At 39.0% G+C, this 13,473-nt stretch overlaps 1 protein-coding gene across 5 annotated transcripts in view; it reads left to right on the forward strand.

Moving 5' to 3' along the window:
* SHANK2 (SH3 and multiple ankyrin repeat domains 2) overlaps positions 1-13,473 on the forward strand; it is a 326,771-nt gene that overhangs the window by 82,046 nt on the left and 231,252 nt on the right. For 2 of the 5 annotated variants that reach the window (XM_087742650.1, XM_087742659.1), the window contains exon 1: positions 11,753-11,901. The exons of the other annotated variants lie outside the window; for them this stretch is intronic. In XM_087742650.1, the coding sequence (XP_087598776.1) occupies positions 11,865-11,901 (37 nt within the window). In that variant the 5' untranslated portion in view covers positions 11,753-11,864. Of the gene's footprint in view, positions 1-11,752; positions 11,902-13,473 lie in introns of those variants that run through there. 5 annotated transcript variants of the gene reach the window in all.

A 13,473-nucleotide genomic window follows, 5' to 3' on the forward strand; every position in this document is an offset into this window, starting at 1 on the left:
CTAGAATACAGGGCAACTGGAGTTAGGGATTAACTGCACTGCTCTGTACAGCTTTCAGACTGAAGTGTGACTTGTGATCACGACGGGCTATGGACAGCTACCTTCCAGCTTACCTGCCTGTTGCGAACCAGGGCTGCACCCTGTTTGCTCTTCCCAGTTATGTGCTTAGAAAAATTCATGAGCTATGATTGTTCAAAGGAATGGTAGGGGGAGAGGAGAAATACTTGGGAATACTTGCTGTGCTTTTGTACTGCTCTGTTCTTCTAGTTATCCTACACAGGTCCATTTCTATTGCTCTGTAATAGTCCTCTATCTTGCATCAGTCCTTTATTTCTTGACTGAAATTCTGGTCTCATTAGAGTCCATAGGAAAAGATATACCACCTTTACTGAGACTAGGATTTAAACAGCTGTGTCTTTCCCATTTATTCATTACTTAACAACCTGTAGAATAAAAGGTGCATCGCTTCCAAGTTAAGCTAATGTCAAAACTCTGTGACTGTGTGAATGGTATAGGAGCTTGCTCAGAGCATTTACTTTTTGTAGTCTTTCCTACATAAATTTAAATCACTAATTAGTCACTCCTGCATCTTAATTATGTACATTATTTACTGTATTGCTTTTGGTTGCTATATGGTTTGATAAATCTTTATGTTAAATTGGTGTCATATTCAGAAACTGAGTAAGATTTGAGAAGAGGCTGTAGGAATTGCTTAGTGTCACCCTACTCCTTCATGCAATGTGCAGCATCCAAACATACGCTGCTTTCTTGTTTATATACTATATGACATACACTTTCCTGAGTCATTGAGTACTGTGATTCCTAAGCATCGCAGAGCAGTAATCCATTTTCATTTTCTCCACTGAAAATCTCAGATTATATCTCCCAGATTCACTGGGAATCACTGGAATTTCAGTGTATTTTGTTCCTCTCTTCCAGTCCTTCTACTTCCATTTATACTTTATTTCTTGACCTCAGATGTGTCCTGTGAGTCCCATTTATTTCTCCTCCTTCTTTTCTCTTGATAATTCCTTTGATGTTCCTTGCAGCTTCCCAGCATGAAGGAAGCATGGTCCTAGCCAAGGGGACTTAGGGTGAGTCATTTCTAAATTTCTTACCAAATTCCAGACCAGGAAAAAGATATTAAGACTTTATGGAAAATTTACTCTTGCAGTGATTCTATAAAAGTTTTCCCCAACTTCATAAATTCCCACTTATTCTTGTTCTGTTTCACCACCCTTCTACCAGTCATCGGCCAGTTGAGGGAGTGGTCTTAGGCTTTCCTGACCTCCACTGGGAACATGGCATGGGGGTGCGAATAATCTTTGACGTGTTTCTGTGCCCCATTGCAATGGAGGCGTCCTGGGGACTGTGGTCACCTGTACGTTGTCTAGAAGCAGTGGTTCCTCAGAAGCCAAAGCTGCTGCGGGCTGCTTGCAGGACTGCTGCACCACAAATCCCTAGTGAAACTGTGTCTGGTGTCCACTGGTAGAGCCGAGGGCTGGATCTGTCCTTCGTTTTAGACCTCTATGACAAATGTTAGTAAACAAAAAAATATTGCAAGTAATTTGAATTTGCTTCTCAACTGAAGCGTCCTAATGTAATACCTGAAACACATTTTGTGTTATCCTGTTTTATCTGTTCTGTCTTACGAGCTTTTCTTTTGATACATAGTGTATTCTTCATGCACTTTTTTTTTGCTTATAAAGACATAGTTTATTACTTAAAATTCTCATACCTGAAATTGTGCCCTTGAATGTACGAGCACAATCATCATAACTTAGTTTAGATGTGCTTCTGCAGATGACAGCAGGCTAGATCCTAGGTGGTTAGTGCCAAATGATCCTTCCTCTAATGAAAGTGCTGGTGGACACATACCGTAGTCACGCATGTGTACAGGTAATACCATCATGAGAATGATTTCTCTCCTAAACACGCAGTCTGCAATTGTTCTGAAACATCAAGAATCTGCACCTGAAATGCCATGACTTAGTAGAGAACAACATATGCACTTCGCTCATTTATACAATTACTCTCCTTTCTCTGATCCCATTCTTTTTTAGGGATGTGCATTGCCATTTTCTACTAGCTTTATTTGCATCACTTCTTGTCCGGAAGAAAACAGAGTTATTTTGAAACTTGAACACGGAAATCAAATTTTATTGTAGTACTCATGATGTCCGGGGGTGTGACTGCCAAATAATATCCAGAACACTTCTATTTTCATAGTACTGTCTTGGATGTCAGCCACGCATTTTCCGCTGAATTAATGAATATCATGTAGCTATATCTACCGCGGCTGCCAGAAACATAAGAATAAATGGTAATATTTCTGAAATAGTATGCACATAAGATTACTTTTTGATAATGGGTTTTAAGCTTGCACCTTCTTTATTCTTTCAGTTGATCTTATTTACCTGCTCTGACTTACTAATCTATATAAACAAGAGAGCCCTTTTTTGTATTCTTGTAAAGAAAATCTAAACTCAGCTGTCAGTGCACCACCTCAAAACTTAATCTGCAGGCAACATCAAGAAACGGGCTACACGGGGGGAAAAAAAATCTTCCCTCAACATTTTCAAACATTGTAAAATGCAAGTGATAATGTCTTGAACCAGAAGTAGGCATAGTATTGAATTATTAATCCACCTCAAAATCTCTTCAGTGAGCAAGCCTTCCTTTCTCAATGGGATTAACCACTGAGAACATTACAAATGCTGCAAACACCTACATATTTGTACAAAGATAACCCCCTGTTACAGCGGATGCATTCTTTTTTTATCCTTTCTTATTTATACCAGCATGATTCATTAACAGTTATTTTTGAGATGAAGAAATGTAGGCTACTAATATAATTTAAAATGCTGTTATTTTAATGAATAAGTCAGCAATGTTTTAGTTTCTTTTTAACACCAAATGTCTAAATGGAACTAAGGATAGCGAGACAATTATCAGCTTAAATTATTGGGTTTTATTTTTTAAAGATCCTGCTTGATAACATGATGTTAGATAGAGCTTGCTCTCTATTTAGAAGAGAAGATATTTTGAGGGTTGAATGGTTGCATTGTGTCTCTACTATCTGTAACATAAAAGACGACTGGAAATTCGCAGTGAGAGACTCTCAACTCAGGTAACCCAAATGTGCATAATCTCAAAAGTGTGAGTATAACTTACTTGGTGCCCACAGTGCTAGGTCCACTTTGGAACTGAGATGATGAGAGTAAGAGCAAATGAGGAATTCTTGAAGATCACTTATACTAGATAGGAGGGGAAAAAAACACGTGTAGAGGATAACCTGGGGTGCAATAATGATGGTTCTCACTAACTCCACATTTGAGAAGCTACATCTACAATTATGTAAATGCTTTTTGCTTTCTAGTTTGTTATGCAAATCTATGGGATATGGAGCTCTCAGTGGCTTTTTCTACACTCACAACCCCCAGCAGTATTCTCTCCTTAAATTCTCCTCTCACTACTTGCAGATTCATGGGCTTCAGGGAGGCTGCAGAGTCAACAATTTAGCTCTCTTGGCGCTTAGTTTATGGCTTTGTTGATAGTACCTCTGCCAGAATAAAAATGGGCTCCTTTTGCTGCTCTACTGTGAAATAAGAATGAAAGTGGTAATGCACGTTTTTGTCATTAAATACACCATAAAGTAGCATGCACCTGCGGGAAGCCAACCAGCAGAGTGAAAAGCTTTCACAGTTCTGTAGTTCCTTTGCTGACAGTTCAAGCCCCGCTATGTCTCCTCAGTAACATAATGTATTATTTTCTCAATGAAAATATTACCCTTAAGGTGCAGCAAGGTATTAAAAAGATATAGCAATGTCATACTAACTACTTGATTGTTCCCTCCTCTCTTCACAATTAAACTTTGGCGTATGAAGATTGGATGACTTTTTTCCGTTGTTGTTAGACATGTATGTGATGCGACCTCCTACAGATCTTCCTCTTCTAGATGAGCTACCTCATACGCTGGTTTCTTGCCCCCGCCCCGTTCTATCCCTATCCATTTGTCTTCGTTGCTAATTGTATGTAACTTTGCCATGATGTGCTATCTTCTAATTCTCTCTCCTGATGCACTCGTATGCGCCTTTTATTTCCCGCTGTCTCTGGGCAGCAGGCAGGTTATCCTTAGAGAACTGGTGATGGAAGCAGTAAAAGGTAACTGTAGCCATAAGAAGGGAAAATGAGATTGGAAAAAATGGCAGGACACCAAGATTTAAGTGTTGAAGAAGAGGGAGGAGCTGGAGCTAAAAGAAGTTATTGTGGATTTGTTTCTTTGCTGTTTTCTTGTAATTCTTGCCTTGGGCTAACTCACAGTCATGCATGAACTTTAACGTCATGGCTTGGTTTCTTCTGTCACTTGCCCTGCAGTAAATCAGGAGTAACTGTATGTTTGAGAAACACTTGAGCCAAGGATGGGCTATAAAGCTGGCATTCATAGTAGGTGCACTTCTCCATCCTTACCTTGCGTTATCATCTTCTCAGGTACTGTAAAATGTTGTCAGAGCAGAGCGGATGCATTTCATATCTGATGTGCTGGGGGAATAGTGCTGAAAGATAAGAAGCCTGGAGAATTGGATCCAACAGGCTGATGCCTAGAATAGTACACATAAATTTACCCAACACCCTCCCACCCTCCCAATCATTACAGTTGTCTATATAAATTGTACTAGCATAATGCACGTGCCTGTGGCACACCATTTGACCACTTTGGCTAGTTAGATATTTTGTAACATTTACGAGAGACCAATTTTTTTTTCCCCCCATTGAGAGCCATATACACTTTTCAGTTATGAAAATGGTGTTATTCTAAATAAAACTGACATGATCCACCAACACTTTTGGAAGCACAGATGCTTTGTCCCACTATTTACTAAAGAGGTTCACACTTAGATTCAAGCAGTGAAATCAAATCACTGAATAAAGCCTGGAACAACATAATGATTTAAGGAATTCGTTGAGAGCTTTTGGTAGGAGGAAAGTTACACAAAGGCAAAATTAGATTGTTTTCTGTACAACACCAGAACACAGAAACAGCATGCAATCCAATATTGGCATCTTGTGTAGTTTCATTTGTCTTTGTTCTCCTCTGCAACATCAGACTGCAACCCACAAATTTGTATACTGCATCCAAGGCCCATCAGCGTCAGACATTAAAAGAAGAATCAGGCATCTTTGTTTGCAGGAGCTACCAGCCATGAAATTCTCCTCTCTCTCAATGACACTGCTTTTTTCTTTTTTTTTTTCTTTTTTTTTTTTTTCCCAGCATAAACTACGTGGGTTGGGATATGCACAGCCCCCCGATGCGAAATGATATTTTTCCCAACTCAATGTATACATAATGCAAAGAACAAAATTAATTTGTTGTGTTATTCAATGCTTCTGAGTGGTGCTGCATCAGGACTAGATTTTCCAGCGTGTTATTAGTGGAGAAAATTGCACCAGCCTTTCACTAGCTTGTTTAAAGAGCGTAAGAATTTGTAGTGGGATATAATTATATTTGATTTGTATTTTCTGTCTTCTTATTGGAGGTAAAAGAATGCAGCTTCAGAGGTTCACACTTGAATGCTTTCAGTTCAAGCTGACAGTCTCTGAGCTAAATAGATCTTTCTGTCCAGATACCGTACACGTTGTTAATCTCTTGCTTCAACGACACTTGTAAGTAGCTGGTTACTAATAGTCTGCTGCTGTATAAAGATGAACAATTCTGGCTGAGTTCTACTTGCTGATGAAAACAGACCTTGAAATCAGCCCAGTCTGTGTTTAAAGAAATGCCATCAAAAAGTAATCAAATCAATTAAAACAAGTGGTTTTGTGTTTTATCTACTGCAAATCACCCATTGCCTTTTTTGAAAGGATTCACAAAAACTCTTTACTTTTTTAAAAGATTTTCTTTTTCCTTGGCCATATTACAGTGGAAAGGTCTTCACAAACAGCAGAGAAAACTATTTGTTATCGGGGTGCACAAATGTACCGAAGATAGATAAAAAAATTTATTGTAGTTATTTGTATTATTCAGAGTAAGGTTTGATGTTACTTTCAACGCAAACATGCGTAATAGAAATGAGGAGCTATGGGTGCTCCAGGGTATAAAACCTTGAGAAACCCTTGTCAGAGCTGGCCTTCCCATTACCCAGCTCCGGTTGAGGGAGAATACTCTGCAGAAACAGAACTACATAAAATACAAGTTTTTATTTGGATAAGTTGCTTTTTCTTTATAGCAGTATACCTGTTAGAATGAAAGTGAGCCATACATATTTTATTCAAAAAGGCTGCTTTCTTCGACATCGCTGATAGATTTCAATCATGTTTTAAAATTCTGCTTCAGCTATTGTAGCTTTCTCTCATTGCATTTGCTTTTCTCTCTCTTCAAGCTGCTACTTGCAAGACATCTCCCTCGTTATTGGCCATTGTTTCCTCCCCACTTCCAGCCTTTCACACAAAATTGGAGGGTTTCATTTTCCCACCTTTTAACCTTCCATTGTTCCGCTTCCATCCGCACCCCTGACCCAGATTCCTCACGCAACCGCAGGCTACAAAGCAGCCTCTCATCCTTGGGGACAGAGGTTTTATTTCGGTTCTCAGGTAAATTCCGATCTGTGTATCCGTACCACTGCAGTCAGAGCTTCAGATACTTGCGGGTATTGCCACATTGAGCCTGGTGAATTTTTTTTAAAGATGGGTAAACCCATGATATTCAGGCTCTTTTGGATGATAATTTCTAAACCTATTCTCTTCTGTCAAAGAGATTTCAGACATTTGTTCTGACACACAACAAGTTTTAAGCAATACTTAGCATTTTTTAAATGTGATCTAAATAGAGGGTTCTCTGTATCTTCTTGATGTTGTGTAAGCATCTGAAAGTAAAGCCTTAAGATGAGCATGTCTCCTTTCTGCAGAAGCATGCAGCTCTTTGAATGTTATTCTTGCAGTACTGCTGTAATCTTAGCGAAGGCTTATTGATAATCACGTGAGTATGGTAAGAAAGAGGGACTGATTTTCATTTCTCATGATTTTAAGCTCATTTATGTGTGGCAACTGTATTTTCATCAGCTTTTACATTCCTTGGAAATGTACCTACAAACACATACACCTCACATGCTTAGTTATTAAAATACTTCTAATAACAGGAATTATGTAAAGTGTTTTCTGCAGAATTGGAGAGCCCAGCAGTGGCCAGTTCACTCCACCACACAAAGAATTGCCTCTAATTAAGCCTTCCAACTCCTCATTGTTGTTTTTTAGGCAAGTTCTGTGGATGTGCTAGGTTCCTCCTGAGAGCAGAGTGAGACTGGCCCCTGTCACATAGAGCAAAGTCTGGGGATGGCGATGTAGCAGAAATGCCAGGTGACGGAAGGGGTGTCTGGCACATGGCTATGGAGCTTGCACTGCTATTTTTTTGTTTTTCTTTCTAATTGATAACTCTTGCCATCTGTTCCTGAGCCATCCCTCTGCTGTCCTTTCCTACACACAGTCTCCTGCCCCCATCCTACCCTTCAAACTTGGACTGACTGCCTGAAGGCTGCTAACAGGAGCTGATTGATACTGGTAGTAGCTGGGTGGTAAGAAGATGCTAACAGTGATGTGGCGAGAGAGATACTAATGCTAGGTCAGCTAAGGCTGGGCTCTTTGAGCATCCTTTGAGTGGGCTCGGATGCTTTTCTCTCAGTGCTGATTTAACTGCAGTTTCCTGAGCAAACTCCCCAGATTTTTTTTCAGAAAAATAATTAAAAAACCCCGCTTTGCTTTATAAAATAGGTTTAGTTGTTTCCCTGAGGTGGATTCCTTCTGAATCTGTCACCACTGCCTGTGTTCCTGACCACCTTGTAGCTTTCTGGAATAAGTAATCTAGAAGCACTGTACCGGCCTAGCTTGTTCTTTTTTTTTTTTTTTTTCAGGAGTCTTTTTGTACTTTACAGTCTATATTTGAATCTGTCTTTTCTTGTCTAACTCTCCATTTGGTGGCTTAGCATACGGCAAGCTTATTTTATAGTGGAGAGAAGTGCATTTATACATGCTAAGAACTGTATTTTTAACAAAGACCTAGATGTGTGTACAAGTCAAAGGGATTTTTCTGGCAAGAGCTCCAAAATGGACAAAATCAAAAAAGAATAAAGCATGGCAATCATAACTGTATTCTACCATTATTTGAGAAGCCCTTGCCCTTAGAGGTGTGTTGGTAGGACGATTAAGTAAGAGCGTAGATTTGGTCAGATAATTTTTTGCTTTTTCTAAAGGCATTTAAGTGCCTAAAAATAGATCCCCGAGAGTATGTAAGTCACTGGTTTTCCACAGATTTCTAATAGGAGCTATGGACTGCAATACCTATAAAATTTGGGAGCCTGATGTTACAAATGTACAAAAAAAGCTAAGCAAAATTAGCTTAAGAGCCCATGTTTGGATTTCTGTTTAAGGTGGCCTTTTCTGCTCAGAGATATCCCCATGCCGAGCTCACACACGTTTTCCTGAGCACCTACAGAAGAAGTAGGGAAATGAGGGCTCACCTCACCTCTCTTTGTAAGGTTCTTCATGACTTTCAGATAATGGATGCTAATGGCTTGTGGGTTATATTGTTGTTGTGTGCTAGCATAGTAAAATTATTAGGATTTTGTCCTGAGCTAATAATACCAAGACTACCATTGTGAGGCATCAAATCTTTCAGGAAAAGGTGGAAGCTGCTGGAATATTTTCTTTTTTAACTTCCCGACACCCCAGATTTTAGGATTTCAGTTAAAAGAAACAAATTCTAATAAGCTATTAGTGGAAATTAGAAAAAAATCAAAAACTGCAGCTGCAAATAGTTCACTGACTTCCTTGATTGTCATATTTTCCAAATGTACAATAGTGTTTATTGCAGTAGGCTCTGCCATGTAGGAAGAAATTGTATTTCCTGCGTTGGGGAAAAGACAGACAGTTAAATGGAATAAAATGATCACTCATCAGGTGATATATCTGATGGTGTAGATCAGAAAGAGTTCCCACAATTTCCATGAAACTCAATAATTTCAAGTGACTTTAATATTTTTTATGTTTTTATAACACTGATTAGAAACCTCTATATGATGAAATGCTACAGCTCCGGCAAGAATCTAATAAAAATACCCCCTGGGATTGATTTTGATTGACTAGAGTTGCCTGTCTGTTTTTATTTTACTGTATATGAACAGACATGAATGAGCACAATTGAGTTAACCCTTTCCTCGCCTAACTGCTGTGCTTAGGTGCTTAGGCTATCATGACTTTGAAACACTGACAACTACATAAAGGAAAAGGCAGTCTGAGGATTCGACTCCCAGGTTTCTATACCGGTGTCACCTTCTCAGTAAAACACCCAGGCCATTCTGCTTAGGGAAACATGAGCAACACTGAGATCCCACCCCTTTGTAGGTAGTTAATGCTTATAGCCTGTGTGTAATTTTCTGTGACTGGTGCTCTGGTTATTAAAGCACAGACTGAGCGTAGCAAGGCAGTGATTTTCTTCTTTTCCTGTGGGCACGACAGGTAATTCTCCTCTTGAAGTATACGGGGGTCAATCTATGCTTTGTATCGTCAATAAAGTATATTGCCCTACACTGTGTAAAATTAAGATGCGCTCCCTAAGAAACCCTTGCCCATGGGCATTACAGCGATGCCTGGAGCCAAGGAGATGCCGTGCGGCGGCACAGCTGTTATGTTATCGTGTTGTTGCTAAAAGTAAGGATTACCAGCAAGTGTGTGCCTAACTTTTACCAAGGACTATCTCGGCCCCATCAGTAAGCAAAAATTAAGATTTCAGTCTCTCTCCTGAGCATTTCAGGAACCACCAACATAAAACTCGCTTCTGTCAGTCTCCATTTGGCTATCGAAACAGGAGTACTGCCAGATACTGAGGTTTTCATGCAGAATTCACGAGCCCTCACGTACTATTGGCTAAGTTTAGTTAGAAAGCACTATGGCAATGTAAAATATTATTAATAAGTATAGCTCCTTTGTCATTTGTAGCTCCAAATATAATCAGGGGGATTGAATTAAGACATTAGAAAAAGTAATGCACAGAAGTTTGTAATTCAAATTAGTGGCACGGTTGTTCTGGCGTAGCAGTTCTTGTTCTGGAAATAATATTGATTTTTCTGGGGAGCTAATTAATGCACATATTTATAAGTTAGCGAATAACAGTTCAAAGTTATTCTTTAGAAAGCTTTGCATCTTTTCAAAGTTAAGAAGAAAATTCTTCCTGTCAAATAAAGACGTTTAATGATGTACATATGTTGTGTCTGACATTCGCTCTGGTAAGATTTCCACCTGCTAAGAACAGTCGCTTTTAAAAATAAATTGAACCAAAGTGTAAATTTATATTAATTTAGGGAAATATTCCTTTCTTTATAAAGTAATAACTATGTAAACACTGGAATGTTAAATTAAGTTTAACCTATTCAATTTATTTATGCTTACTAATTCTTTTCAGTGTTATGTTAAATATGAGATCATTATGCATACAGAGGTTAAATCCATTTAAGTAATTCATTTTCTATCTGTCTTGAAGCAGTTTTCTCAGTGAGAAAAAGACTTAATTTTCAAAATAGATGCATTAGCGATCAGCAGAGATGTCTGAAATGGAATAAATATTTATTAACTGTTATATAGTTTATACTATTTGAAGACCATTTTTAAAGTAGGTTACTCTGTTTTTTTTTTAAACTGTGAATTTCCTGTTCTTTGGAATCTTTGTATCTTACATTTAGCTAGTTATGCTTGAAATTCTTGTGATTGTTAGCATCTCCCCCCTGCTTCCTATCTGCCCATTTCAGTTATTTGCTCTTCCTCTGGGAGTATGTTTGCACTGGCTGGCATAGCTAGCTATAGAAATTTTTTTCAGAATTAGTACTTTAAAAACTGCAATGGCCACATCATTTATTTTCTGGTGTCTGCACTGAATTTAGCAAAAAGGCTTGGTCAAATTTTCATATTTTTACCCTGTGCAAAAAGAAATTCTGTTTTATTCCAGTGCAGTGGAAGGGGAGTGGAAAATAATTGTGCTTGTATCTCATCTGTCTCAGACTGGAATATAGGCCATCTTAAGATATCTGTTTAGTGGCAGTTTTGTCTCCATTCTTAACGTAGTCATTGTGTGAAGCTTGGTGTGATTTGTACTTTTCCTCAAATTGGCTCTTTGGAGCATTGCAGTAAGCAAGCCAATAGATAGCAAAAAGCCAATAGATAGCAAAAAGCAAATAAATAGCAAAAAGCAAACAAATAGCAAAAAGCCTCTGCGCACTGAGAGTCAGCTGTGCAAGTTTAAAAGCTAAACGCACTTCTACAGCAGCTCTCCCTTCTGTCGAGGTTTCCTTTCCCCCGTCGCAGCCCGCGGAGCGCCGCTGCGAGGTACCTTTGCCCACCTCGCTCCCCCCTGCCCTGTGCAAATAGGAATTTTTGGCCCCCATCGGAGCTCGGGCCGCCCGCACCTCCCTCAGCCCGGCGGTCGCTCCTGCACAAACGCAGCGCTCGCAGAAGCAGAAGTATCGTCTGCGAGGCTGTGGCGGTGGTGTTCACATGACTAATGCTGTGAAAGATAGCAAGTTTTTTTTTTTTTTTTTTTTTTTTTTTGAGCAGCTCCAGTCTATGCACAGTTGGCTCCCAGCTGACAGACAGAATGTGGGGTGGGCTTTGTCACCAGAACGCTGGGTACTGCATGCCCAGCTATGCTCGCAATTACACAGTGCCCAGAAACCTGCTGCTTATGTCAGGGTGCAGGCAGCCTGAACACATAGAAATTGGGTAGCTTGCTTTTTTTTATTATTATTATTTTTTTTTTTTTTTGCCTCTTTCTTCCCAGCAAAGGTTATATAATGAGGGGATTGCTGCTAAAGTAAAAAGGGAAAATGAAGTCTTTGTTAAATGCCTTCACAAAGAAAGAAGGTAAGCAATGAAAGCAGAACACTTTGATGTTTCAGACCGGTGTTTTCTTGTGTACATTTAATATGATCGGCTTAGTGACTCTATAATTAATCAATTCCTGCAGTTTCTTTTTCAAAATTATTTTGTGTTAGACAGTCCATTTAGGCAACTGATTTTTAAGGCTGGATGTGACTTTATTCATTTTAGGTTTTTCTCTGAAGAGTCAAGTAGTTGTAAAAATGTTTTTGTTCCCTAAGAAATGCATTTGAAGACACGTAAGGAATTTCCTAGGTGAATTTTGGCAGTGAATGGTGCTGAATTGCCCCTTCAGATGTATGAAATGCCAGGAATAGAATTCTGAGAGCTGGAGGAAGGGTTCAATGGTACTTTCAGGTATGCTTTCAGGGATGATAATTTTAAACTTTAGGGGCATGAAATTAGTTCAGACATTTTCATGTCATTTTATATAAAGTGTTTTTCCCAAACAAGTTTTGCAACAGTTATTCTTACAGCTCTGAACATGGTGAAATATTAGGGAAAAACAGTGTCCAACAGGGGTTAAAGCATGGACATTTGCATTTCATTATTTTGTGTTGTAGTTATTTTTTTATTGTGAAGATAAAATAAATGATGCCTATAAGAAGCAGCTAAAAAAATATCCACCCACTTACAGTTTGCAGATTGCTGAGGAAAAGAAACAGTTGGGTGGAATATTAATCACTTCAGGCACGGAAATGCTTATTTTTAACTCTTTCTATAAAAGATTTGTGTTAGACACACATCAATTGGTGTAATTAGTTGTCCCCTTTCCTGTTTATTTTCTGTAGTAAAGGCTAATTTTGCTTGCAGTTCTCTCCTTAAGAAGAGAACATTAATAGCAAAGCAAAAGCTAACGCCTAAATGGTCATGTAAAATCCCTCTAAGGTATGTAAGGGAAAAAGAATTCATTTAGTCTGGTACCTGGAGAGGGTGTATACATACAAAACATACCCTGCTTTCAGTAGGAATAAATGTGCCAGTTCTGTGTTTTCTAAAACCTGTCGGTATAAACCTGCTCAGCGATTCTCCGTCCGTCCTGTCGCCGTGCCCGAGCACCGTGCCCCTTGCGCTCCCTCCCACTCCTGCCAGAATACATCCCACCAACCTCTCAAAAGTTGCAGTAAACATCCCCAAAATGTTGGCAATATTTCGTTTTATTAGTCTGTGGCTGGGAGGCTTGGCAGTCTGCTTGGGGTGTTACCTGCTTAAGTTCATGAAAAATTAAAGTCTAAGGCTCAGATCCAATTTTTACTGAAGTCCAAGACGAACTTTGGTGACCCTAAGGGAACAGCATTAGACCTTCAGGTAGCAAACCTGTGTGTGCAAAACATTCCCTATATTCAGTTTTATGTGCTTTCTCCTTTACTGAAATTATTACGGTAGCTCTTCTGCTTTATTGTACCTGGGAAAGATCCCACTCTTCAATGAAATAATTTCTAGAGCTGTATTCCAAATGCCAAAAATGCAGGAATGCACAAACGACACATCTATGTTGTATACATCCATCTAGAGGATCTGTATATGTCAATTTTGGAAAGAAGTGCTGTGAGTTTT

This window comes from Nipponia nippon, unplaced genomic scaffold, assembly GCF_047370975.1.
Source record: "Nipponia nippon isolate SJK-2023a ecotype South Korea unplaced genomic scaffold, ASM4737097v1 scaffold_10, whole genome shotgun sequence".
Classification (NCBI taxonomy): Eukaryota; Metazoa; Chordata; class Aves; order Pelecaniformes; family Threskiornithidae; genus Nipponia; species Nipponia nippon.